Below are 27,331 nucleotides of genomic sequence, written 5' to 3' on the forward strand. Positions count from 1 at the left end.
TGGTGGTGATGGTGATGGTGCAGCCATGCTTTCTGTGAGCTTCCTGAACCCCACCAGAGCAATGCATCAGGAGTCTGTTTCAGTTGTGCTATTTCAAGTAATTTAAACTCCAATATCACTAACGTGCAAGCACAGACTCCCAAATTTACCTGCATACATTGAAGCCTGGAGTGTGTGGCTGGCCACAGATGCAGGTGCCACACAGGTGATCTGTCGGCCAGAAAGACCTGCCCAGCTGCCTGAGCCCCAAGACAGGGCTGCCTGCTGGAACCCACGTGTCTAGGAAGCTGGCTCCAGCCAGCCCCAGTGAGATTCTTTAACTAGGACTTGAGGAGACAATCAAAGGACACCTAGGCCCACACTCAGAAACGCGCTCAGACACTGGTCCTCAGTTAAGGTCAGCCCTGAGGGTGACGACCAGCCGAGATTCACACACACCAGCTGGGTGCTGGGTCCGGCTTTGAACTCATCTGGAACCAGGCAGAGGAGCAACTTCCGGCTCAGACCCGGGATCCAGGATTCCTCTCCTTGGCTGTTGCCAAGGTAGTGCCTGGAGTCTCCTTGGTCGTTCCGGTTCCATTTCCACCCCGTGTTTCCTGGCACCACAGCCCTTCTCACCATCACATTGCCTCCAGGCTCCTGCACAAGGATTTGGTGGACTTTTCAGTGAGAACCTGAGCTGAGCTCTGGGAGGCTGCTCACCCACTGTCCTCTCCTGGGTGCTGCCTCCTGTCCCTTGAGAGGGCTCCGCTCGGGTCAGCTACCTCTCCTTCTGGCACATGGCACATGGCAAACCCAGCCCATGGCAGAGGGGACTGTGGCCGAAGGTAGAGCTGGAGGCTGCTCCCCTAACAACTTGGGGCATAAAATCCTGGACCCTCACACAGCAGAGACTCACCAGGAGAGCTGGCAGGTGGCCGGGCCCCTTTCCTTCCAAACCTCTCCCCTCATGTGTCTACCCCGTCCTCACACTTCTCTGCAGCACACCCCTACCAAGCAGGAAAGCTGCACCCACGTGGAGCCTTCCACAGTGATTCAGAGGCTGCTTCAGCCCTCATGGCCAGCTCTCCTCACCTGCCTTTCCACACTGACGGCTGGGGAGGGTAGGAAACAAGGGCTGCCCAGGCTTGGGGTGCAGTAGGGTCTGTGTGTGAGCTTGTGGAAAGTAGCAGTCCTCAGGGGCCGCCTCCCTACTCATCAGTAACATTAGAGGGTCCCATCACCTACTGATGGGGAGAGGCTGACCTGCAGGTGGAACCGTGAGAGAAGCACCCAAAGGTGGAAATGGCCCGGGAGGGCACTTCTGTTCTCTTCTCTTCCTCTTGGAGAGTCCAGCAAGGGCTTGTGGGAGCCACCCCAGGACCCTTTCACCTGGGACCTAGCTCAGCTTTTCCCCAGCCACCCTGCAGCATAACCCTTACCAGGACAGAGCCCACGGTGCCCACTCTGCCTGGCACAGACTCTGGCCCTCCGGGGCTCCTCTCCTCCCCTCTTCTCTCTCCACACCAAGGCTGTGGCTGCAGGGAACCAGGCCAAAGCCCTTCGCTGTGTTTCCCTCTAAGCTTTGCACCATCCAGTGGCCAGACTCAGGAGGGTTTGCCAGATCTGTAACGCAGGAACAGAGTGGCAGAGCCAGGGCCCGGCCGAGGGCAGTGGAGTCCGGCTCCCTGCAAGGATTCCAGGAGCACCTGCACAGCCTCTCACTCCAGGCTGGGTCACGTCAGCGTGTTTGAACCCTTCTCAGCTATGCAGCATGAGTGTGGGGTAGGGCGGGGCCTCTGCTGCTATATCGTGGGGGTCGGGAGCAGGGGCCCCTTCCTCTGGCCTGGATGTTCTACCACCCCGTGGTGCTCAGGAACCGTGCAGGGCGCTGCTGGCAGAGACAGAGAATCCCTGGCGGTGAGGTCTTTGGGAGGCCCCTCCCAGCTTCCACTGTCTGCGCTCCCCACAGCCCGGACAGGCTCAGAGCCTGGGAGACCACAGGCTGCCAAATGAGGTGCCAAGCGGGGCATCTGTTCTCCCGAGCCGTCTGCCCGCCTGGCCTTCTTGCTGTTTGCACACACAGAAAGAAGAGGATGTCTCCATTTTGCGCCTCCGGGGAGGTGTCAGTCACTAGGAGGGAGCTGGTGTAGGTCTCTTCAAGCACAGGCCGCGGTAAATATTTGGTTGGCGCCACAACTTCCACCATCAATGCACCTCCTTGCGCCACTGAGGAAGGACCTCGGAGGCAGGATGCCTGTGAGTCTTCCTTGCTCACAGCTGCCCTGATGGGGTCCAGCCGACCTCCCCCGAGGGGTTGATGATTCTCTAAGGATCCAAGGAACTGGGCCCCCCACCTCACCCACTGACAGGAGGACACACCGAGTCCTAGGCAGGGGCTGTCACCAGGCGGCTGAAGCCAGGAGAACCAAGATGCTGCATGTACCCCAGGTCTTCTCCCCAACACTCCAGCAGTCAGGCCAGCGTGCCTGGCTGCACCTGTCCTGTGCTGTGGAAGGTCATGCTCCTGGTCGCCCTGGAAATGGATCCCACAGAGCAGAGGGACTCACCTTCCCTGGGTGGAGAGTAGAGTCAGTGGATTAGTGGGTGAGCCTGGGGCTGCCAGCAGAGACAACTGGGTGTTGGAGTTCTCCAGAGACCGGAGGAAGACGAGCCTGTCTCTGTGGATGCATTTGCTCTGCCACTGACCAGAGGGCACAGCCCAACATAGCAAAGCCTCTTTCTCACCAGCGTGACCTGCCTTATCACCGAGTGATGTGCCCAGTCTCACCTCCTGAAGGGCCAGTGGCAGCTCCTGGGGTGGACGGCTCTTCAGGCCACACCGTGCAGACAGCAGAGGCCACGGGGCTCCTTCCAGCAGGAGAAGGTCAACTGGCAGCCGTGGGGACAGTTTCCATTTCTCGCGGGAGAAGCCCTGTCCTCCTCAAGTCCAAGCTCCAGCCGGCGTTCGTTGTGTGGCTGCTGGGGACCTGCAATGCAGGCACCATCTTCACAGAGACCTCACATCCATGGTGGCCCTGCAGAGCGGGCAGAGAACAGCGGGCTGTGGGGGACCCTGTGCTCCATGCTAGCTGTGGGAAGTGGGAAGGAGAAGGTTCCTTGTGGGGCTGCTGAGCGCAAGGGATGTGCTTGTTCTGTGCCCCTGGCCAGGCAAAGCAGGGAGGTTGGAGTAGAGAAAGCCTCCCAATGATAAAAATGACGAAACAATGATAAGCGTTTAAAGTGATGGCTATGTTAATTAGCTTGTTTTAATTATTCCACATTTTGTTCATAAATCATAACATCATTTTATAACCCATAAATGTAGACAACCATGATTTGTCAATTTAGTTTTTTATATATATTATATACATTATATATTGTATATATAATATATATATTATATATAAACACTTTTTTTTTTAGTTGGAGTCTTGCCAGAGTCTCACTGCAAACTTTGCCTCCTGGATTCAAGCAAGTCTCATGCCTCAGCCTCCAAGTAGCTGGGATTACAGGCACACGCCGTTTCACTATGTTGGCCAGGCTGGTCTCGAACTCCCGACCTCAAGTCATCCACCCAAAATGCTGGGATTACAGGTGGGAACCTCTGCACCCAGCCAATTTACAGTAATTTTTTAAAGCACCTAGGGTACATGCATGTTGTAGTGAACACCGAACCAGCCACTGCAGTGCAAAGTGCTGGGTGTACAAGAGGCGCGCTTGTGCTGTGCAACATTGTAACAAATCCTGAACACTGGAAGCAAAAGGAAACACAAGGATCACAATATGCCTGATTCTGATAGTTTAACTTCACGCAGAGGAACAATTTTAAGTGAATTTTAAACAATAACTTGTGCATGTTTAATGGTTATACCCTCACTCTGAAAATACCGTGACCCCACCTTCCCTTAACTGCTGGGTGTAAGAAGCTCCGTATTATCTGGGACGTGTCAGGCAGCTCTTGTTTAATGGGTGTGAGCTGCACATCCTGCCTGGAAGGGACATCTGTTGGGTTTTGTTCCATGAACACCTCAAGGCCCAGAGCCGTGCACAGAGCCTGGTGTCCTCTGTGAAGGCAGGGTGGTCCCAGGGGCCTGCGTGTGGGTGAGGAAGGAGGCTGAGGCTAGTGCACCCCAGTTCCTAACCTTAGGGTTTGCTTCCAGGAAGGGAACCTAAGAGGCCACACAAGTGCATAACAATACACAGCTGTTGCATTTTAGCCATAAAGAAAAAGAGAACAATTAGTGAAGCCTGAGCAAGGCCCAGCATGGGGCTCGACAGGCACTTGTACTGGGCCCAGCTTTGTCCCTACTCCACACCTGTGGCTTGGGGTTCCCGTCTGTCCCCAGGGACCTGCTGCCTGAGGGGGTGGGTGGATGGGGGCCCACTTTGTGGTCAAGAATGTGTCCTAGGCCAGGCTTTCCTCCTGAACCACAGCATAACGGGAAGGCAGAACGCTTTCCTGATGATAAGACTGATCCGTGACCTCAATTTCAAAACTTTCTGTAAAGCAGTGGGAGTTGGGGCAACCCAGTATTGGTTTAAACTCAGATAAATAGTTAGCATTATTTTCAAGTTTATAGAATATATAAATATATCAACACTATATATTATCTTATTACATATGCATGTGCACATTTCATAACCCATATGGGAGGAATATGAATAAAGACGTTGGTCAGCGGCTCACCAGATTCTTCTATCTAAAGCACCCTCTTAGCTCTTGTTGGTCATGGCCTGGGTCTATTTGCTTTTTCATTAGGGATTGGAAATGCTGACATTCTGGTTCCGCCACCTTTTCTTGATTCGTTAGCTATCGTTATCCTATGAAGAAGACACTCCCTTCACCAGCCATCTGGGTGCCCTGGTGCATTCTTCACAGGAAACACTGATACCTGTGGGATCCTTTCCTCTTACCAGTTTTCTGAAAAATCAGTTGATTCTTTAGTTTTTCTTAAACTGACCTATGTTTTAGGAAGGCCATTATGAACTCCCATTCTTAACATATCTAATGTGCTTTAATTAATTGTAGTTATTCTCTTTGATTCTCAAATTGCCGCATCTTTACAAGTATGTACATAAATACCAATACATCTCTGTACGCACGCAGCCCAAATGGCCATGCAAAGCATGTTACTATCGACACACGCACATTTAATGGCACGTCTCAGCCTCTCCCCGTGCAGCAGACACTGGCTCATTTAATCGTCAAGGTCAAACCATGGAGCAGGTTCCAGGATTATCACATGGGGAAACTGAGGCACAGAGAGTTTTGGCTTGCCCAGGGCAGTGGGCCTTTGGGGTCTGTGCTCTCACCCTGGGTTCTGCTTTTGTGCATAACCGCATGGGTGTCATCCAAGAAGGGAGCGGCGTGGCTGTGCACGTCCACCACCGAACATCACTCTATGGCTGACACCACCTTGAGGCTCAGGGATAAAGCCAACCCCACTGAGGAAGGCTCAGAGTCCATCAGCACAGGGAGCGAGGCTCATTTATGCCTCAACACACATGTCCGCAGGGCAACCCTGGGCCGGCCTTTCCCCATCCTGGTAAAAGTCACTACCTCTAATCCCATTGATAGCCTCCCTCGGAACCCCACACACGAATCAGCTCCTAAATTGCAGCTGTTGCTGCCTCTCAGGCCTCTGGGCCTTGAATGAGAGCTACACCTTGAGGCTGTGGACATCGAGGATGCCGGTCAGTGGTCAGTGTGTCCCTCCCCTGCCCTGAGATCCCCACCCTAGTGCTCCAGAAAGGTGACCCTTGACAGCTCCTCCTTCCACAGACTTTAGATTTCCACAGACCGATAGATTTTTCGGCAGCTCTGGCTTTTTACCCACGAAATGAAAAGGATTTTATGCATTGACAGATTGTAGAAATAGGTCTATCAAAGTAATTTTTCTTCTCAAGGGAAAAGATGTTTCCACCTTCAACAAGTGCACAGCTGTGCTCACCACACACAGGGTGGGGGTTGTGTTATCCTCTTTCAGGACAGAGTGAATGTTCCCCCTCCCCCAAAGCCAGCCTCCAAATCCAGGAACTCAAGTTGTAGTTAATTGTCCCAAGGCAGCTGGGGGCAGGACTCCACCCTGGGGGCAGGACTCCAACCAAGGCTGTCCAGGGGGTGGAGGGAGGCCTGAGGCACTGGGGTGGGGCATGTTCTTCTTGCAGACACTGACCTCTCCCTGCCCCGACACCCTATTCCGGTGGGGCTTGGGCCGGCCCAGGGTCTGCACTTCCCATGGGGAGCTAGAGGGTGGTCCCAGAGCACTGCAGTTGGGCACAGCTGAGCACACATCCGGGGTCTTAGAGGTCTGAGGGGTCTCCTTCCAGGATGACCCTGGGACAATTCTGAGGCCCTTGCACACCCTGCTTTCTCTCCGAAATTCCTGTAGCTCTGAACAGCACGTCCTCATTAAAAACAAATGCATCCCAGGGCCTGTGGACATGGTGTCGCTGGCAGGAGGGTCTGGGTGTGCCGGGGACATAGTGAGACAGAAGTGCTGGGAAGGGAAGGGCGTGGTCCCTTTCCATAATATGGAAGGGGGAAGATCGTGGTCCCTGGCTAGGGCTCCACCCCAGGGCCTGTGCCCAGGGACCTAGATGAGGACACACATGTCTGTTTTCCTGCCCAAATACTGCATTTCCCAAGACCACCCTGGCCTGCTACGCCCCCATCCTGTGCCTATGAAAACCTGGAGACCCTCGCAGGCAGACACACAGGTGGCCAGACCTCAAGAGGAGCACACTGACAAGCACCGGGAGGCCACCAATGGGCAGAAGGAGGCAGAGTTTGGCCAGGGCAGTCAGAGGAGAGCCTGGGGTGCCCAGCAGCCTGATTCCAGGGGAAAACCTTCCCACTCCATCCCCTTCTGGCTCCCCCATCTGTTGAGAACTCCTTCCACTCAGTTGAACCTTGTACCCATTCTCCAAGCCCAGGTGTGATCAGACTCTTCCGATACACCAAGGCAAGAACCCGGGATGTAGAAAGGCCTCTGTCCTTGAGACAAGGTGGAGGGGTTAACTCAAGCCTATAGATGGCAAAACTAACCGAGCGCCCTGGAACACAGGCTCACAGGGGCTTCAGGAGCTGGAAACATCCACCCCCAGACACGGCGGTGGGGTCAGGAGCCCCACAGCCTGCCCGTCTGTCTGCTCCCCTAGAGGTCTGAGCAGCGGGGCCTGAAGAATCGAGCCACTCCTCCAATGCACGTCCTGTGAAAGGGACAAGGGAACTCTCCCCATTTCAATCAGGTGACCGTGCTTTGACCCAGAGCCCACAGCAGCACTCCGTTAACCAACGGCTTTCTCCAGGATATAGGGTCCTATCCTTGCGGCTCCTGCCCTGGAGATGTGGGCCTGAGCCCAGGGCTTCCCCGCCCCCGCACCTCCCCCATACCAGCAGGCAACAGTGGGGTGTCTAGAAAGAGGCCGAGCAGGACTGGCAGGAAGTGCTTTGGGAGAATCCCCGTGTGTGAAAACCGGGGCGCGGAGGTCATTTGCCCAGGGGGCACCTTCAGGCCTGGGTGGAAGCAGGAATGGTCTCACTGAGGCCTGCCCAGCCCTCTTGGCTACAGAAACTTCCTGAAGCAATAGGCCAAGAAAAGTGAGCCAAGGGTGGCTTCGTTTCCTGGATCCTCTGAGCACATTCTAGATAGAAATCTCTCCCTGTGAACACCGAGCCTGGAGCAAAGTTGCCTTCATGATTAGATAAATTATAAACCATTCCATGTATCGGTTCATCTCTCTAATTAGGCTTCCCTGAGACCTGGTATCTGCCACGACACGCGGATCTCGCGCCTTTAATAAACGGGAAAGGAATGATTCTGCCTTAATCTCTGGGAGCCTCAGATAAAGGAATTACTCTGTTTACTTTGGATTAGAGAAGAGCTTTGACCTTGAGTTGGGAGTCATTGTTTTCTGAGTCAACTTTCCATTGGAAACACTGTTGTCTTTCAAAGAAAGCCAGAGCCCTGAAAACGCAGCAAAGTGCAAACAATGCCTGGCCCGCTGTGGACCTGGGTGAATCAGGCGCCGCTTTATTAAACGAAAATAACTGATTTCAAAATGTTATTGCAGCCGAGACTGAGGCCAGAGGCAACATGTTTGCACATCTCCCGCAACTGCCTGGGGCTGATCTCCGTAATGCATGCCTTAGCAATAATTAGATCCTTAGTAGGCTAATTATTTTGTGAATAAAATCAAACAAAATGAAATAATTAAACAACAGAGATGTCTGAGTCCCTTCCTGAATGTTCCTGAAAGTCCAATTCAAAGTGGGGTTTACAAATAAATAAGGGTGTGGCAGAATTCCCTGGCCCCCAGGCCAAGGCTCGAGGCTCCTGGTGGCAGATGGGGACCAAATGTTGGGAGCCCTGGTGTCACTGAGAGACCCGCTGGGTGCATGTGAGGCCCACATAGGTCACCTGGGAGTGCTGGTCATTTTCTGCTTTGAACTCGGGTCCCAGCTGGCAGAGAAGGGCCCCAGACTCACCTGTCAGCAGCAAAGCCAGGTTGGTGGTGAGGGGTGGCCGGGGCCTGGAGACAGATGGTCTCTGCGCTAGGCTGGCACCTTGGCAGTGAACCCAGGGTCCTCAGGAGCCTCTTTGGTGAAGTCTTGCCTCTATCCCGTGCACGGGGTAGCTACTGGGTGCTGAGCGCCATCACCATCGGTGATGGTGCCGGCACCATCCGGGTGGTCTCCCTCTCCCTGCTGGCCTCTGATTTGCTTTTTTGTTTTTTTTGTTTTGTTTTGAGAGATGGAGTCTTGCTCTGTCACCCAAGCTGGAGTCCAGTGGCGTGATCTTGGCTCACTGCAACCTCTGCTTCCCGGGTTCAAGCAATTCTCCTGCCTCAGCTTCCCAAGTAGCTGGGACTACAGGCTACCACACCCAGCTAATTTTTGCATTTTTTTTTTAGCACATATGGGGTTTCACTATACGTTGGCCAGACTGGTCTCAAACTCCTGACCTCAGGTGATCTGCTGGCCTTGGCCTCCCACAGTGTTGGGATTACAGGAATGAGCCCCTGTGCCCAGCCCAGGCTCTGACTTGTGTGACCACCTGCTCATGGGTGAGGCTGCTCAGAGGGTGGACCTGTGTTCACTGAGGCCCCACATTCCTTCACCCCGCAGACTTGGGATGGGTGTTCAGTGCCAGCTCTCTGCTTCAGGAGTGGGGAAGTGCATGCTGTGAGGGCAGTAGATGGTGGAAACTGGCCCAACAGTCCGTGAGGAGAGGATGGCCGGGGTTGGCCTCAGATGGTGACCCTGGCACTGACCCAGACACCAGAGTTGGCTCTGGAGGTGCTGAACCCGATGGGGATCCCTCCTTCTGGCTGCCTGGCTGGGTGTCTTCTGAACACACCCCCTGGGCAGCCCCTGCACCTTCTGTGCTGGGAGCTCTGGGAGGAGCATGGTGTGGTGGGGAGGTGCCAGAGGGCAGCTGCCCCTCAGAGGGGGTTAGACGGGCCTTCCTGGCAGGCTCAGAAGCCAGGCTCTGTGCTTATCTTGACTCAATGGAGAGGAGCGCACTGCCCTATGCCTGCTGGGGTCAGCAGCCTTGCCTGAGGCCCGACAGAACCTTCTGGAAGTGTGTTCTTGCTTCTGGTGCAAGGGAAACAGGCCATTTCCCACATAAAAATGTGTTCTACTCTTTAGTCTCTTAACTCATGTGGTCAACTCGACTTCCACTCAGTGACTGATGGCCAGGGGCAGCCTCCGCAGCTGAGGACCCAAGAAAGGCCAATGTGGAATTCCTGGAGTTTCCGTGGAAACCAGGAGTCAGCGAACTTGTTTTATAGTGGGGTAAATGGTAGGGGATAGTCACGGATATTCTGTAAAGGTCAGACCTGTCTATAGCTGGGGAAAGATTGGAAATAATTCAGGCGATAGGGACACACGGTCTCTGTTATTCCTCAGCTGCTGCTGTGCTGCGTGCAAAGCCCCAATCATTGAACACGTGGGCGTGGCCGTGTTCCAATGAAACTGTATTTCATCTGTCTGAAGGAGACCCAGATTTAGCATTAGGGCCGCTGCTGGAGGTGATGCATCCCGTGAGCGTCCATGCTCATACTCACCTTCCTCTGTGGCAGCCGTGGCTCCAGCCTCCTCAGCACAGTCGCCGTCCACTCCCAGCACCGCGGGTCTGTCCCTTCTGAGCGCCCTGGGCGGCCTGTGCAGCAGGAGCTGACACCATCACCTGCACAGGGTCGTTCTTCTGCAAACCACCCGCGGCTCTTCACAGCGGCGATGGCAGAAGGGAACCCTCAGGATGACTGACAACCTCACAGCTCACTGTGTGCATCAATTAATAATTTATTATTGGTCAAGGGCGGTGGCTCACACCTTGACCAAGCACTTTGGGAGGCCGAGGTGGACGGATCACTGGGTCAAGAGAGTGAGACCATCCTGGCCAACATGGTGAAACCCTATCTCTACTAAAAATACAAAACTTAGCTGGGCGTGGTGATGCACACCTGTAGTCCCAGCTACTTGGGAGGCTGAGGCAGGGGAATCGCTTGAACCTGGGAGGCGGAAATTGCCTTGAGCCAAGATTGCACCACTGCACTCCAGTCTGGGCCACAGAGTGAGACTCGATCTCAAAATAATAATAATTATTATTATTTATTATCATATTCAGAAATAAGGAAGCAAGGTATCACTTCAACAGAATTGCAAACCAAACGTTCAGTAAAGAGCCCACATCTGCTTCTCGGAGACAATGTAGTTAAATGGGTGAGACTTAAGTCCTGTGGAAACAGAGGAGGCAGACTGAAATTCTGTTTCACAGCCATTTCCATGTGGGCCATTTGCTTCTCTGAAATTGCAGTGTTTACATCTGCTTTTTAAAAAGTTACTTCTCAAGGTTCTGGCAAACATTAGTGAGTCAACAAGTACAAACAGTCATTCCAGGCCCTCCTGAAATGATAGCTCTCCTCCGTGGGGCCACGGTTCCCAGCAACAAATTCCACCTAGAAAATAGGTCATATGATGCCAGGCACATGGGGCGGGTACCCAGCCCAGCTGGGCAGCATTTTTAAGCATCCTTTTCTCCAAAGAAATCAAGCTTTAAATAATAGCATCATAGGAGAGAGGCAAGTACTAACTATAGAATTAACTGCACGCAGAAAGATTTGGCACTTGGGATTTGGGGATGGAAGCAAAGTCTGGCCAGGCACCCTCAAAATAGTCTATTTATGTTCGATCCCTGCCCAAAATACAGACGCCACATTGGCGCAGGTACAAGCTGTCTGTTTCCATACAGTCTAGCAAGTCTGGGAAGTAAACACACCACCCTGGGTTGCCTGCCTGGGAGGAATGGAGGAATCCGATTAAGCCATTTCCTTGGAGTGGAGCTGTTCAAACCAGAATAAAACGGATTTGGAAGGTGCAGTGTCAGTGGCTGTTAAATGCATGGCGGGAGGGGCGGGGGTGAACATTCATGGACATCAAATTGGTTTTCAGTGTTGTCTGCTCTTTAATAAGATTCAGGTCCTTGAAGCTACCCTGGGTGTCCAGGGACTGCTCCCTGTACCGACCCCTCCCAGGCACTGGGCTGAGAGAGATGCTCAGGTCTCTGCATGTGTCTGCCCTGGGCCAGGCTGGGCTTTGTGTCAGGGAAGGCCAAGGCCGAGGCTACAGTCACAAGACCCAGAGGCACTGGTACCGAGCACCCGCGCTGTCAACAGGCAGCCAGCCTCTGGGGCACCGGCGTCTGAGCACCAGGACGTCGCGTCCCCTTGCTCCCTCCCTCCTTCCAGGGCAGACACCAGACCATCCTGACGGTGGCTGCCTCCTGGGAATGCAGCAGGGACAGAGACACGAGCCTTGCCCCCAGGGGCTTGCATTGGACAGACATAAACAAGGTTCACCTCAAAATGAGCATCCGCTGACTATGAGTGGGGAAGGCAAGGAGAGAAGCAAAAAACCAGGCGGGGCGGGAAGTAAGGGAGGAGTGAGGCTGAACGGTGGATGAGGAGTCCAGGGGTCTCTGAGGAAAGTAGCATTCCATAAGACGTGGGGAAGAAGGAGGGAGCCCTAGAGCCAGGCAGAGAAGAATCCCAGGAAAGAACAGCAAATGCAAAGGCCAGAAGGCACACTGAGGACCAGAGATGCCTGGGGCTACAGGAGGACGGGAGGGACAGGGAGAGGAGGCTGCCTGGGTGGGAACCAGGTGGGTTTCTCCTGGGAGGAAGGTGCTAGGCCTTGAGTAGCAGGAGGAAGGTGCTAGGCCTTGAGTAGCAGGAAGATAATGGGTCTGGCTTCTTTGTTCCAGGACCGCTCACTAAGTTATTGGGGACTCTGGGGTCAAGTGTGGAAAGGATGCACCCAGGCCTAAGGTCCACATTAACCCAGGTGAGGTCAAGGAGAAGCCAGCAGAGGCCAGCAGGCTGACCGGTTCACCCTCCTCCCCACCTGCATGCTGTGCTGAGCCACAGGCTCCCCGGGCCGGCACCCGCCCTCTCTTAGGCAATGAGCGCCCGGCATGTCTGGGGCTGTGTGTTTGTTCTTCCATGAACATCCACCCACATTCTGGACAACCTGCTTCGGACCCTTTCCCTCTTGACTCGTGTGCAAGTGTGCGTGTGCACGTTTGTGTGCATATCCTACATGCTCTGGGTCTGCAGTGTGCACAGCTAATAGGCTGGCGGTTCCATAGCAAAGGGCTTCTCTGTGACTATCCAGTGAGAGGCAGTGGGAGCACCTGTTTGTGCTCCAGTGCGGCAGGCCCCGGGGGAGGAAGGGCACCCCGAGAAAGCCAACGCCCCCAGCTGTGTCTGGGTCTCTGAGCCCTGTGTACTTCCCCATCCTCTGTGGAACTCAGAGAAGGACACAAGTAAGAGCCTCAGCGACCCGGCAGGACACAGCCGAACGCGAGCCGACAATCGGCCGAGATTGGCACAACACGTCCCCCCGTGCCGAGTCCCTGCAGAGCATCCTCCTCATCATAGAAAATGCCCATTGCTCAGCCCTCGGGGCAAGGTGGAAGACAGCAGCAGCCCCGCCAGCCTCTCCCTATCTGGGCAACTCCAGCCTGACCAACTCAGGCTGTCCCCTGGGAGGGCTCGGCTGTCCCCTGCGCACTGCCTGCACCCCACCGTCTGCCAGCAGAGGCCCTCACGCTGAAGGCTGCCCTTCAGAGCCTGCAGAATTCACTGGGAGATTCTAAGAAGCCTCCCTAACAATTTCTAAGCTCAGTTGCAGACGCACCACAGGAAGATGATGTTCACCAAAGCCTTTGGAATCCAGAAGCTCCTCCACAAGGGTAAAAGACTCCCAAAGGCTGGGAAAAGCAGCCCAGCCTCAGGGTCCCAGGACCTCAGGTGAGTGAGCAACTCCCAACCGGTCAACTCCCACTGCCTCCTGCCCTGGTGGCAGGCCTGGACTCCTGACTGCAGACTCTGATGGGGACCCGCCAAGCTTGTTCTGCCCAGGTGTGCCTGGACTCCGGGCTCCGATGGGGATGTGCCAAGCCAGTTATGCCAAGGTGTGCACCCAAGTGAGTACGGTCTCCTTTGGGTCTCTGAGGAGAGACTGAAAATGATCTCCCATTCCCCTGACTTCATGCTAACCCAGTTTATGAGATGCTGGTCTGAGCATTCAGGGAGGGAGAGCCTTTCTAAGTCCACACTCACACAAGAAGGTCCCTGTGCACAATGCACTGAGGCCCATGCCAGGCAGAGGTCTTGAGCTCTGGCCCCCTCTCTACCCTGAGCCACTAGATCCTCCTCAGCCTGGACTGGGAGCTCTCAAACCTCCAGACTACTCCAGTCAGAAAAGAGCGATAAGCTTACCGGTGCAGAAACAACATTCTTAGTACATAATGCAATTGTAGGAATCCCAGGACAGCAGCCAGAGCAAGAAGCAATAAAACGTTCTGCAGCCAGAGTCGGCGGGCCGCGCTTGGGACGCTTTCAGACAGTAAATTAGAGATGCGCTTGAAATCGTTCTTTGAAAACAAGATTGTAAAATATGCAAAGCATCTTATGCTAATGTTGCATACTTAGTTTGAGTCATTTCTTCCTTACTTCTTTCCAACCTAACTCACGGCGTGGACAGGCAGTGGACAGGGATCACGGGGGTAACTGTTCTTTTCAGGAAAGGCCTGAACGGGCCACACTCTGGGTCCTGGGAGGGAGGAGCCATTTTGGTACCTCAACTTAGGCAAGTCTCGGGGCACACGCACTTGTTCAAAGCCCCCCTTCCAGGTGCCAGGCCCAGCTGACTCTCTGTAGCGGGAAAGAAGGCGGCCCAGCTGACTCTGTGGCTGGGAACAAGACGGCCCAGCTGACTGTCTGTGGCGGGGAACAAGGTGGCCCAGCTGGCAGTGCTCTCCTTTTTATGCCCAGGAGCCTATCCTGAGGAGCCAGCAACACTCCTAGCACAAATGTCGCTCCTAACTGAACCCCAAATCTTGCTGGGGACAAGGGACATTCCAAGCAGGACGGGGTACACAGGATGGAGTACAAAAGCATCTGGAAATGACCCACAGTCCAGGCATTCACCAGTCCCTTTTGCTGGGGGTTGCTGGCAACCAGATGCGAATCCACCCACCCTCCCTGCAAGCCTGCAAGCTGGCCTGGCACGCAGTTCATGCCCATTTCCAGAGAAGGAAGCAGGGGAGACTGGGAAGGCAGACCTGACTCACTCCTAGCACAGTTCACAAGCTGTGTAATGGGCTGAATGGGGGCCTCCAGAACAGGAACCTGGGACTGTGCCTTCCTTGGAACAACGGTCTTTGCAGATGTAATCAAGTTATGGATCTTGAGGTGAGATCATCCTGGATTATTCAGATGTGCCCTAAATCCAATGACTGGTGTCTTTAGAAGAGGTGTGGACACAGAGGAGACACGGGGAAGGCAGGTGAGGGTCAGTGAAGATGGAGGTAGAGAGGTTGGTGCCAAGGGTCGCAGCCAACGCGAAGAGCGAGGGGGCAGGAAGGGTTCTCCTTGGAGCCCCTGCAGAGAGCGCAGCCCCCCCGGTCTCAGGCTTCAGGCCCCAGGACAGGGAGAGAATGGATTTCACACCTGCCTGTGCCCACCCCAGTCTGTTGTACTTGGTCGTGGCATCCCCAGGAAACTCATGGGCACAGCGTAACCTGGGTCCTGTCCAAGGTCATCCATCTCTGCCAGGAGCATCCTACAGCCCAGAAGGGACTGATCGCTGCAGACATGGGGCCTGGCAGCCTGTCCCCCAACTCAGGTCCCAGGTCATCTGCCCAGGGCTGCAGCTTCCTTTTCCTGGGAGCCTCCCTTCTCCTGGATCCTTCAAACCAGGGGTTCCCAACCCCTGGGCCACGGTCGGTACCAGCCATGTCGTGGGAGGTGAGTAGCAGGCAACTATTACTGCCTGAGCTCTGCCTCCTGTCAGATCAGCCTCGGCATTAGATTCTCACAGGAGCAGGAACCCTACAGTGAATTACACATGCGAAGGACCTGGCCGGGTGCCGTGGCTCACGCCTGTCATCCCAGCACTCTGAGAGGCCGAAGCGGGCAGGTGACCTGAGGTCAGGAGTTCAAGACCAGCCTGGCCCACATGGCAAAACCCCATCTCTACTAAAAATACGAAAATTACCCAGGCGTGGTGGCACGTGCCTGTAATCCCAGCTACACAGGGGACTGAGGCAGAAGAATCGCTTGAGCCCGGAAGGCAGAGTTTGCAGTGGGCTGAGACCATACCATCACACTCCAGCCTGAACCACAAGAGCAAAACTCCATCTCAAAAAGAATAAATAAAATAAAAAGGATCTAAGTTGTGTGCTCCTTATGAGAATGTAATGTCTGATGATCTGAGTCTGAGGTGGAACAGCTTCATTCCAGAACCATCATCCTTCCTACTTCTGTCCACCATCCCTCCTACTTCCGTCCATGGAAAAATTGTCTACCAGGAAACTGATCCCTGGAGCCAAAAAGGTTGGGGACCCTGCCAAGAAAGCACCAGAGAGGACCACAGCGCCAGAAGGAGGAGGCATTTCCCGATGACAGGAGGCATTTATTTAAACTTGCAGCCACCATTTGCGGAGTTTATGCCAGGCACAAGGCAAGTGGCACCTGCTGGCAGAAAAGGGATCTTGATCCAGGCCCCAAGAGAGGGTCTTGGATCTTGCATAGGAAGAAATTCAAGGCAAGTTGCAGAGTGCAGTGAGAGGAGAGGGTTCCCTGAAAGCTGCTCCACTTCAGAGGAGGGTGTGCTAAGACAGCCAGTGGAAGAATGCCCCATCTCTGTTTTAAGTTTTTTGGTTTTTTTTTCCTAGGGGTCTTGTCTACGTAAAGACTAAACTAGGCTGTGCCTATGGGCACACGGGCAGACAGCGTGACAAAAGGTATTATTGTATTGATTTAAGGAAACTTTCCTTGACATTCTAGTGTGTAAGTACATCAAAGCATAGCTGTATCTTGAAAGCATATATTGTTACAGGTATTGGACATCTGGACTTTCTGTTGTTAGAGTAGTTTGTCCTCACAGCCATCAGCAAGCTGCTTCCTTCGCTGTAGACGTCTTAGGACCACGGGTGGTGACCGGCAAGGAATGTGCCTTGCTAGTTTAAAGGTGGAGTTGATTTTAAAATGGTGTCACTCTGGCTCTCCCGGGCTCCTGCTTCCCCACTTCCCCAGCACATCTACCGGCATCTCACATCCAGGAATGTGGGAGCTCTGCAGAAATCTAGGCCCTGAATACAGTTGCCGCAACTACCCAGAGCAGCAGAGAGGACACTGCGTCCTGAGGCTGAGGTCGGCCGGGCCACAGGGGCCCCGAGGAAGGAGCGGCTGTCCTCTGGGCTGCAAGGCCTCTCTCCCCTTGCGGGGAAGGCTGGCTTCCCTCCAAGCCCTCCTTACTGAGATGCAGGAGTCAGAGGGGATGTGTTGGCCAGAGCTCCTCTGTGGTTTTGCTGGGAGACTCCTAAGAGAAGGGTGAGAGCTGCCCACACCCCATCTGCTCTATCTAGGGTTCTAGGATTTGAGGACATTCACGCTGCACTCACAGTCCCCTCATGGTTGACGTACAGGGGTCATCCCCGGCCCACTGCTGTCTGCTTTGCAGATGACAGAAGTGGACAGGAAGAGCCTGCCTGGCTCCCCATGCTGCCCAGTGGCCAAGCTGCCCTTGACCCCAGTGTGGCCTCCTGGGCTGCTGGGCTCCTGGAACCCTGCCTGCCTGGCCTGGCTTCCCCACTGCAGAGATGGTGCTGAACGACTTCCTGCCACGGTCATTTCCCTTCCAACCACGATGGAAAGAGCCAGGACCCTGCAGGCAGCCATGGGCCATTTTCACAGAAAGGCAGCTCTCTGTCCCTCCAGCACAATTGGGAACTTGAACAGAGGCCAGCAAGTGACTGGAGGGCATGGCGGCCGGGGCTGGTTGTGTTTGCACTTGGACCTTCTCCTAGCAAGAGAATAGCCTCCCAGAGGAGCAGGCACCATGCAGCCAGTGCCGCTCCCCAGCCCTGGAACAGGGGCGACATGAGCACAGGGGTCGTGGGCCCTTCTCTGTTATGACTCAGGTGGGTGAGCACAGCCCCCAGCTCAGGCAGCGCAGAGGACACCTGCCTGTGGAACTTCAAATCCAACTGGTGGGTCTGCACAGGATTCATAGGCCAGGATGTGTACCTCGCTGAGACAAAAGGTAAACACGGCAGGGCTCTCTCTCTCTCTCTCCTGCACAGTCTCACAAAATCATGCATGCACACACACGCACACACACAATCACATGCACACACACACACATGCATACCCACACACAGAATCACATGTGCACACACAATCACATGCACACACACACATGCACACCCACACACAGAATCACATGCACACACACAATCACATGCACACACACACACACATGCACACCCACACACAGAATCACATGCACACACACACGCACACCCATGCACATAATCACATGCACACATGAACACACACACATGCACACATTCATGCAAACACACACATGCACGCACACACACACACACACTTGCTTCCAGCACGGAAACTGCACTACCTCTGCTGGAAGTTGTTCTGGGACAGGCGTCTGCTGCTCTCCTCCCACCTGCAGTTCTGGTCTGGCATTTCTAGTTGCAGACATGTTCTGCTGTTAGCTGCAGCCAGGATATCCTGGGACAGGGAGGTGCAACTACACTCAGCAAAGGACCCTCATTTCTTCCCATTTCTTTGCAAAGAGCTGCAGATTCCATTACACCCATTAAAGATGCTGTTGGCCCATCCTCCCCAGAGTATTCCATAGGCTGGAGAGCTTCTTCTGAGCTCATCTTCATTTTCTAACAATGAGAAGTGACATTTCTGAGTTTTGACATCAGGTAAAGTGACTGACGAGACCACATCAGAACTGCAGCAGACGCACAGGGGGACTGGTGGATGCACGTGGGCTGAGTGGGCTCCCGGGGCCTAGGGAGAGCCAGTTCTCAAATCCCATCACCTCTCAGCTTAAAGACATCAAAAGAATACTCTGTCTTTCCCCACCCACACAGCACCATAACTACACACACATGCACAAGCATGCACATGTGTATAGGCACACACAGACACGCACCTGCAACACACATGCATGAGCACACACACACACGCAGGCATGAACACACATGCACACTGCCCATCGACGCGAGCACAACCACACACATGCAGGCATGAATATACATGCACACTGCCCATTCACAGGAGCATACACACACATGCAGGCACGAACACACACGCACACTGCCCATTCACACAAGCACACACACACACACATGCAGGCACGAACACACATGCACACTGCCCACTCACACATACCTCACAACCTTCTTGAGTCTCAAGTGTCAGAGTTCCCTGATGGTGTCAAACAGAGCTGGAGAATGGTTGATTGACAGCTTTCAACAGAGCCAGCGGTGGCGTCTTTAAGGACCTCTCCTCTGCAAGAGTTCTGGTCTTCTCATATCTGTTCATTGAATTTTCCCAACTCAAGGCCTTGGGCTATGATTGACCTTTGGCCTTTTTCTTAACTAGGACATGGGCTGTGAGGTCTGGTCATCTGCAGGGAAGGAGTGGAGCCGGCACCCAATCCCAGGCCCACAGGGTGGGAGAGCCACTGCCTTCCCCGAGGGCCACAGCGCCCTCCATGGTGGATAAGGGAGCAGAAGAGCTGCCTGCGGTGGCAGGTGTGTGTGCTCCCATCCCAAGGCGCACCTGCCTGATGCAAGTCCAAATGTGTCTCTCCATATTTTGGCTGAAATGTTGATGAAGCATCCCTATTTCAAAGCAATTATTACATCTCCAATGTTTATATATATGTGACTATTCACAGAATGCCTCAAAGAGCTTTCATGGAGAGAAGCTGGGAGTTCATCTCAGCCAGATGCTCTGCCAGACATCGAAGGCCAGGAGGGGCAAAGCCAGAGGGGCCAAGGCTCCCCTGTCTGCCACCCTCTCCACCGTGTCTGCCAGAGCGTCCTGCCTCCGCCGAGCTCCTGCAGACCAACACCCAACGGCATGGCCTTTGTCCCTTGTCATCAGGTGCATGGGGTACTGGTGTCCTGCCCCTCCTCAGGTCTGCATGAGGACTGGGACAAGGTGCCCCCGGTAGATGTTTGTTGACGATGCGTCAATGGATGTGGAAGACGGATCAAGCACAGCCCAGCACTCTTGTTGGTCTGAATGGCAGAGCTGGCCCTGAGGCCCGTGTGTCAGCTGTTTAATGAGGCCCTCCTCACACTCACAGACTCGCCTCACCCCGCCCACTCCCCCAGGCGAGCCCCAGGGAGCCCTCACAAGGCGTTATCATCTCCGCTCACAGATCTGCTGTGAACATCTGTGAAGGTGACTGTCTTAAACACAGCCGACACTGAACGCTGGGCACAGGCGCCCTGGCCTGCATGGCTTCCCACAAATGTGTGCAGCTGACACATGACACAATGAAAGAATAGCAAGTGAATGATTGAAAAAAAAAAAAAACAGACGAGTGACCCAGCCACGTGGTTATGAAACAGCTCTGTCTTAACCACCAAAATGTGAACATCCAGAGGCCAGCAGGAAGACTTTGCATTCTCTTTAAGACAAGGACCCCTCCCCTGCACCTGGCTCAGGAATATATGCCATGCTGGCAATTGATAGATACTCACCGAATGAAAATGTGCAGGGTTTTCCTTTAAGTTATCGTTAATGAAAATATTTTAAAAGTATTCTAAATAAAGCCCAGAATTATTTCGGCACTTTTCCATTCTGAACTGCATGTAGGGGAACCATCTGGGAGTGAACAGATGGAAATGACAGGAGAAATAGGTTGTAATATCTTTCTGGGCCATACTTTGGTGAAGTCATTACTGGAAATACTGGGAAAGGAAAGTGTTTATTAATGGTAAGCAAACCTCAAAAGTTTTGGAAGCTTCCTTTCCCTCCAGATAAGAATCCAATTATGTAAATGCATGCACTTTCTCCTTCAGAAATAAGTCTCTAAATAATAGAACATCAAATTCCAACTTAAAATTGTGTCTGTTCTTTCTAACGTTTGTTATGGAGGTAGAATAAATTTTCTGCTGTGAAGGAAAAGAACTCCATCTCTTGACTGTTCTTCCCAAAATGTGTATCTGCTTTGAAAATGGAACTTTAAAAGGCTCACGACTGGAGCATGACAATGAAAACATGAGGCATGTGAGCCCCGCTCTCTGGATGAGGGCCTCGGGGCACAGAGAGCTTAAGAAACTTGCCCAGAGCAGCACAGCTGGTGGGCAGCAATCCAGAGGTTCAAAGAAGGTCTGCGTGACACCAGGTCCATGTTTTGTGCCACTTCTCTGCTAAGAGCAAGAATCTCACCAGGGGCTGAGCTATCTTGTTTCTCCAGCCACTGCCACTGTAAGCTAGACTAAATCAGTTAATTTCACATGAATTAGACTTTTAAAATAATTTTAAAATCCCCAAAATAAACTAAAATAGAGATATATTATCTTGGGATTAAAAAAAATCTCAATTACATATATACCAGTTTTTTCTTAAGTTCCCATAAAATTGTATCCGTTTTTGTCTTTCGTATTCTTATTGTTGTTATTTATAGAGGCAGGCAAACTGATGACAAAGTTCATTAGAAAAACAAGCAAGGTAGCTAGAGAAAAGCTTTAAATAAAGGTGCAGTGAGTGGAAGGCTAACTTGTCACATATTTAAAAAATCACATAAGTCCTCTATAATTATAACAGTAAGGTGTCAGTACATGAAAAGAGAGACTAATGACAGAAAATAGAAAATCCAGAAATAGACACAATTACATATAAAAGGTTAGTATGCAATAAAGGACAACATTTCTAATAGCAGAAGAAATATTTTATGAACAGTACTCAGTGACTCGGTAATCACATGAAAAGATAATATTAGGGCCACTTCCCACACCATATATAAGGATGAATTCCAATTTGATAAATGTAAAAAAAACCCAAACAATAAGTACTGGAAAAACATGATGCGTTTGGCTGAAATGTGGAGAATTATCAAAAAATGAAAACACCTTTGCAGGGCAAAAATACCATCAGTAAAGTAAAATGATGCATAATGAACTGGGCATATATATGACTTATTATAGATTATGATTAATTGTCCTTAATAGGCAGAAATTCTTTGTAAATAATGAAGAAAAAGATTGAATACACTTAGAAAAATGAACTGGAGCTATGAACACAGAAGATAAATGCAAATAACCACTAAAAATGAGAAATGATGTTCAACCATTCTCATGAGAACAGAAATGGAAATTCAACCTGCACCTCTCTGGACAGGGTTCCAGGCAAGATGGAGAGAACATGCTGCACCCTGTGTCTCACACAACGGCACATCTTGAGTGCTCAGAGTAGTATCAGAGAGTCTGCAAAGTAGACGGTAGCATGTGGACTGGTGAAAAAGGCCAGAATTCAATGTTCTACCAAACTGCTAGAGAGTTTACCTTTTTTTTTCTTCTAGTATCACCTGGCTTCAAGGCAAAGGGGGTCCATGACTGTAAATGCACACTGATTACAAAGAGAAGAAACTCCAAAAGGATCTGTCACCTTCTGCTCTGAGGAGTGGGAAAGGGGACATCTGAGTATCAGACAGTGTGGGAGGAAACCCCACTCTTTGTCTTTCTTCCTCATCTTAATGTGCAGCCATTGGGCCATATAGTGGAGGAGACTGTGGCAGCATGGAGATGGAAGGCAGTCCATCAGGCACCTGTGACCCCAAGAGAGAGCTTTGGGCTTTTCTCTCTGGTTGGAGGAGCTGAGTCCCTCAACCATGAGCACTTGCTGACTCCCCACTGTTTTTTTCCTTTTCCATCCTCCTGGTGCTTTGGCACAGAGGAAGAAGTAGTCACAGCAAGTGCATGGTGCAGCCAGGATGCTGAAGTCCTGACTTTATGTCCGGGACCAGGAAGGGAAGCTGCAGTGAGTTGAAAGGTGTTGGTGAGATGATGGAGAGAAGGCAGAGTGAGAGGGTGAGCACATAAAGTTGGTTGTGCATAAAATCTGAACCTCACCTCTAAGCTGTGCATGTGCAGGTCTGACCTGAAAAGCAAACCATAGCCTTTGAGAACAGAGTGATGAGTGAGGCAAACCACTGTCCAGGCCCCATACTGGGCATGCATGTGGGATTGATCTGAACAGCATACAAAAACTCAAAACTAAGCTGATGTTAGAACTACAATCCATGGAAGGCAGATTGAAACTTAAGGCTTGAACATAATCTCATTGGTTTCTCATTAAAAAACAAACGAAAAAAAAATCACCATTCTTCTTAGGCCGTAAAATGCCCAGAGTCTCGTAAGGTAATGTTGAAAATGTCCGTAATACAATCCAAAAATCCTGTGGCATACAAAGCACCAGGAAAACAAAACAAACCAACCTACCTAACAAGGAAAAAATTGAGGAGAAACTAAGCCCAAGAACCAGTTGTTGGAATTGTAAGACAAAGACTTCAAAGCAGCCTTTATAATCATGCTTTAAGAAGTAAGGTGAACACTCTTGAAACAAATAGAAAGTGCATGTATCAGCAAAGAAATAGAATATCTAAAGAAGAATCAAGCATAAATTTTAGAACTAAGGTCTTCAATAACCGATATTTAGAAAAAGTTCACAGCATGGAGTCCATACTACAATAGCGGTGAGAGTAGAAAGAGAAATTGGCTTAAAAATATATCAATGGAAATTATTTATTCTGAACCTCAGAAAGATAAAAAGATTGGAAAATATAGGCAAATCCCAAGAACTTGTGGGATAATATGACAAGACCAAAAATATCTTGTATGTAGGCAGAGAAAAATAATGCATTTTATAAAGAGGAGTAATGATTTAAATGACTGTGGTTTTCTAGCCACATTTTTTGTTGTTGTTGTTGTTATTATTGTTGCTAGAGTTAAAAGAGTTGAATATAAAGTTTATCTGGATAACCAGCAATAAAATATTATAGAGGTAAAGGGAAGTTGAATGACATTTTAAATTGAAAATTTTATTTGAAATAATTGTAGATTCATATGCAGTTGTGTGAAATAATAGAGCCCCCATTTAGTCCTTAGGAAGTTTCCCCCTGTGGTAACATTTTTGCAAAGCAAGAGTATTTTATCACCACCTGGATGCTGACTTTGATACAGGCCAGATACTGAGTATTTCCATCATTATAGAGATTCCTTGTATTGGCCTGTTATTGGAACGCCCACTTCCCTCTCTCCCCAACTCTCTCTCTAGCTCTTGGCAACCACAAATGTGCTCTTCACTTCCTTCCTTCTGTCTTTTCAAAACTGATATGTAAATGCAACCACACAATGTGCAATCTTGTGTGATTAGACTTTTTTTCACTCTGGATAATTTTCTGGTGATTTGTTCAGGTTGTTACATGTATCAATAGTTGTTCATTTTTAATTACTGAGCAGACTTCATGGTATGAGATGTACTACAGTTTGCTTAAACACTCATGTATTGAAGAAATCTGGGCTTTTTCTGGATTTGGCTATAATAGATAAAGTTGCTACGAACCTTTGTGTATGTGTCTTTAGACATATGCTTTAGTTTATTTGGGGTAAGTACTTATGAGTGGTGTATTCATCCATTTAGTGTTGCTATAAGAGAATACCTGAGACTGGGTAGTTTATAAAGAAAAGAGGTTTATTTGGTTCAAGATTCTAGTGGCTGTAAAGTTCAAGGTTGCGCATCTGCATCTGGGGAGGGCTCAGGCTGCTTCTACTCTGGCAGAAAGCAGAAGGGGAGTCAACGTGTGCAAAGAGACCCCATGCAAAAGAGGAAGCAAGAGAGCAAAACCAAGGAATCCAGACTCCTCTTAACAGCCCACTCTCCCAGGAACTAATTCAGTCCTGAGAGAGTAGAGCTCACTAACCCTCACAGGAGGGCATTATCTATTTGTGAGGGATGCACTCTAGGACTCAAACACCTTCTGCTAAGTTCTGCCTCCCAACAGCACCACATTGATAAATAAATTTCAATGTGAATTCTGGTGGGGACAAACCAAACCATAGTCAGTGAAATACACAACTTACATGGTATCTTGGGTTCTTGGAAAATTTCAGTAAAACTCATGTTTCCAGCCAGACTACCAAACAAAGAAAAAAATATAAATTACCAATATCAGAAAGAGAAAATGGCTACACACACACACACTCATATTTTTAAAATGGAAAGAAAAACCAGGTGATATGGTTTGACTGTGTCCCCACCCGAATGTAGCTCCCATAATTCCCACGTGTTGTAGGAGGGGCCCTGTGGGAGATAAGTTTTATAAGGGGTTTCCCTTTTTGCCTGGTTCTCATTGTCTCTCTTGCCTGCTGCCATGTAAGACATGCCTTTCACCTTCTGCCATGACTGTGAGGCCTCCCTAGCCACGTGGAACTGTGAGTCCATTAAACCTCTTTTTCTTTGTGAAACTACCCAGTCTCAGGTATGCCTTTATCAGCAGCATGAAAACAGACTAATACACCATGGTTTTTGTGTGTTTTTTTGTTTTGTGTGTGTGTGTGTGTGTGTGTGACATTTTCTTATGGGGAAGGAAGAAACACAGTTGAAAGAACAGAGAAAGAATAACCCACAACTTTAGTAGAACTTATCTCAAGACTACAAGATTGCCTCAACATTTGAAAAGCAATCACTACAGTCCATCATATGAGCCAGCTAAAAAATAAAGGAAAATATGATCTTTTCAGAAGATGCAGTAAATTCACTTAACAAAATCCAACAGTCATTCACAAAAAAAGACTCTAAACAAACTAGAAATAGTATGAAACTTCTCCAAATTTATAAAGAGCATACACAGTAAAAGCCAGCTAACATCACATTTAATGATGAAATACCAAAATGTTTTTTCCTTGTGATTGGGAGCAAGCAAAGACATCTGGTTTCACCACGTCTTTTTAACTTTGTACTTGAAGTTCTAGCCAGTTCAATCTGGCAAGAAAAGGGAAAAAAAAGGCATGTAGATTGGAAAAGAATAAGTAAATGATGTTATCCTCAGACTACATGATAACCTACATGGGAAATTCCTAAAGAATCTATAAAAACATGAGAATTACTAAGTGGATTTAACAAATTGCTGGATCAAATGCCAATGTATTGCATTTCTATACGTTAACAATTACATTATTGTATATTGTATCAAATGTGTTTCTATATGTTAACAAAGGGGACTCAGAAATTAACATGGAAAAACAATAACATTTAAAATAGCATTAAACATATCAAGTACTAAGGACACATTTGATAAATGATGCACCAAAAGTACGCGGAAATGACAAAGTGTGCTGAACTTTCGGAAGTTACAAATAGAGAGATGCATTGTGTCCAAGCCTCAGAAGACTCATTATTGTTAAGACAGCTGCCCACCAAAAGGATCTACCCGGTCTACACCATCTCAGTAAACATCACCATAGTTTGAGAAATTGCCTGGCTGATTCTGAAGTTTACATGGAAATGCAAGGAAATAGTCAAGGTAATTTTGAAAAAGAAACAAAGTTAGAGGATTTATACTACCTAATTTCAGGACTGACTATGAAGCTGCAGCATTCCAGAGAAGGGTCTACTGAAACAAAGTTCTGAATAAAAATCAAAGGCACACAAGAGTCCAGAAACAGACCCACTTGGGCCCAACTCATTTTCGGCATAGGTGCCAAGGTAGGTCTTTAGGGTAAGAAGAGTCATCAAAAATTGATGCTGGAACAACTGGCCATACACGTGCAAGAAATAGGCACCCACCCTTACCTCCCAGAATAGATTTAAGTGTGAAGGTAAAAAAACTATACAACTTTTTGAAGACAAATCTTAATAACTTTGGGTTAGTCAAGTACATATTAAATGCAATACCATAAGACATATTATTAAATAAAATAGCAGTAAATTTGACTCCATCAAAAGTTTAGTTTGCTCTTTGAATAACAATACTATGAAAATGAAAAGGCAAGCCACAGACTGAGAAAAATTATTTCAAATTTATGTAGGTAACAAAGGACTTGAATTATATACAAAGGACTTCTACAACTCAGTAATGCAAACAACACAACTAAAATAAATGAATGAAATAATTAGCAGACATTTTATTAAAGAAGATAAACAAATGGTAATTATGCACTGGAAAAGAGGCTAAACATCATTAGTCAATAGAGAAATGCAAATTAAAACCACCATGACACACTGCTACACACCCACTAGAAAGGTTAACATTTAAAAGGCTGACCATATCAAGTGTTGGCAAGGACACGGAACAACTGGTACATTCATCCACCACTGGTGGGAATGCAAAATTGTACAACCCCATTGGAAAATAGTATGTCAGTTTCTTGGGAAGTTAATTATATACCTACTATATGATACAGCCATATTACTCCTAGATATTTACCCAAGATAAATTGAAGGACATGCTCACACAAGACTTATATGTAAATGTTCATAGCAGCTTTACACGAGAGAGGCAAAACCAGAAACATTGCGAATGCCCTTCTCAATGAATGGACAAACTAATCATTGTGTATCCATTTAATTAAATACTTTTTAGCAATGAAAAGAAACCAATTATCCATGCACTCTACAACACAGATGCATCAAAGCAGTCATGCTAAATAAAGAAAACAGGAAGAAAATAATCTATGATTTCATTTATATATGGTTACAGACTTATCATACAAACCTATAGTGACAAAAAGCATATTTTTTCCTGGGGATAAAGATGGCAGGAGAGGGTGGGGTACACAAGGGCATAAGGAGACTTCAAGTGCTGATGGATGTTGACTTGTTGATGACTTCCTCCTTCTCCTTCTTCTTCTACCTTCTCTTCTTCTACTTCTCCTTCCTGTTGTTCTTCTTCCTTCATCCTTTCATCTTATTCCCTTCCCCTTCCTCCTCCTCCTCCTCC

The 27,331-nt window shown here is 49.7% G+C and overlaps 1 protein-coding gene across 1 annotated transcript in view; it reads right to left on the reverse strand.

The window, feature by feature from the left end:
• LOC105512021 overlaps positions 1-27,331 on the reverse strand; it is a 98,075-nt gene that overhangs the window by 28,275 nt on the left and 42,469 nt on the right. Inside the window, 6 exon segments of the mRNA XM_011942273.1 lie at positions 439-639; positions 2,550-2,554; positions 2,823-2,969; positions 10,057-10,151; positions 10,683-10,728; positions 11,646-11,774. Coding sequence (XP_011797663.1) covers positions 439-639; positions 2,550-2,554; positions 2,823-2,969; positions 10,057-10,151; positions 10,683-10,728; positions 11,646-11,774 — 623 coding nt within the window.

Source organism: Colobus angolensis, unplaced genomic scaffold (assembly GCF_000951035.1).
Source record: "Colobus angolensis palliatus isolate OR3802 unplaced genomic scaffold, Cang.pa_1.0 Scaffold208, whole genome shotgun sequence".
NCBI lineage: Eukaryota > Metazoa > Chordata > Mammalia > Primates > Cercopithecidae > Colobus > Colobus angolensis.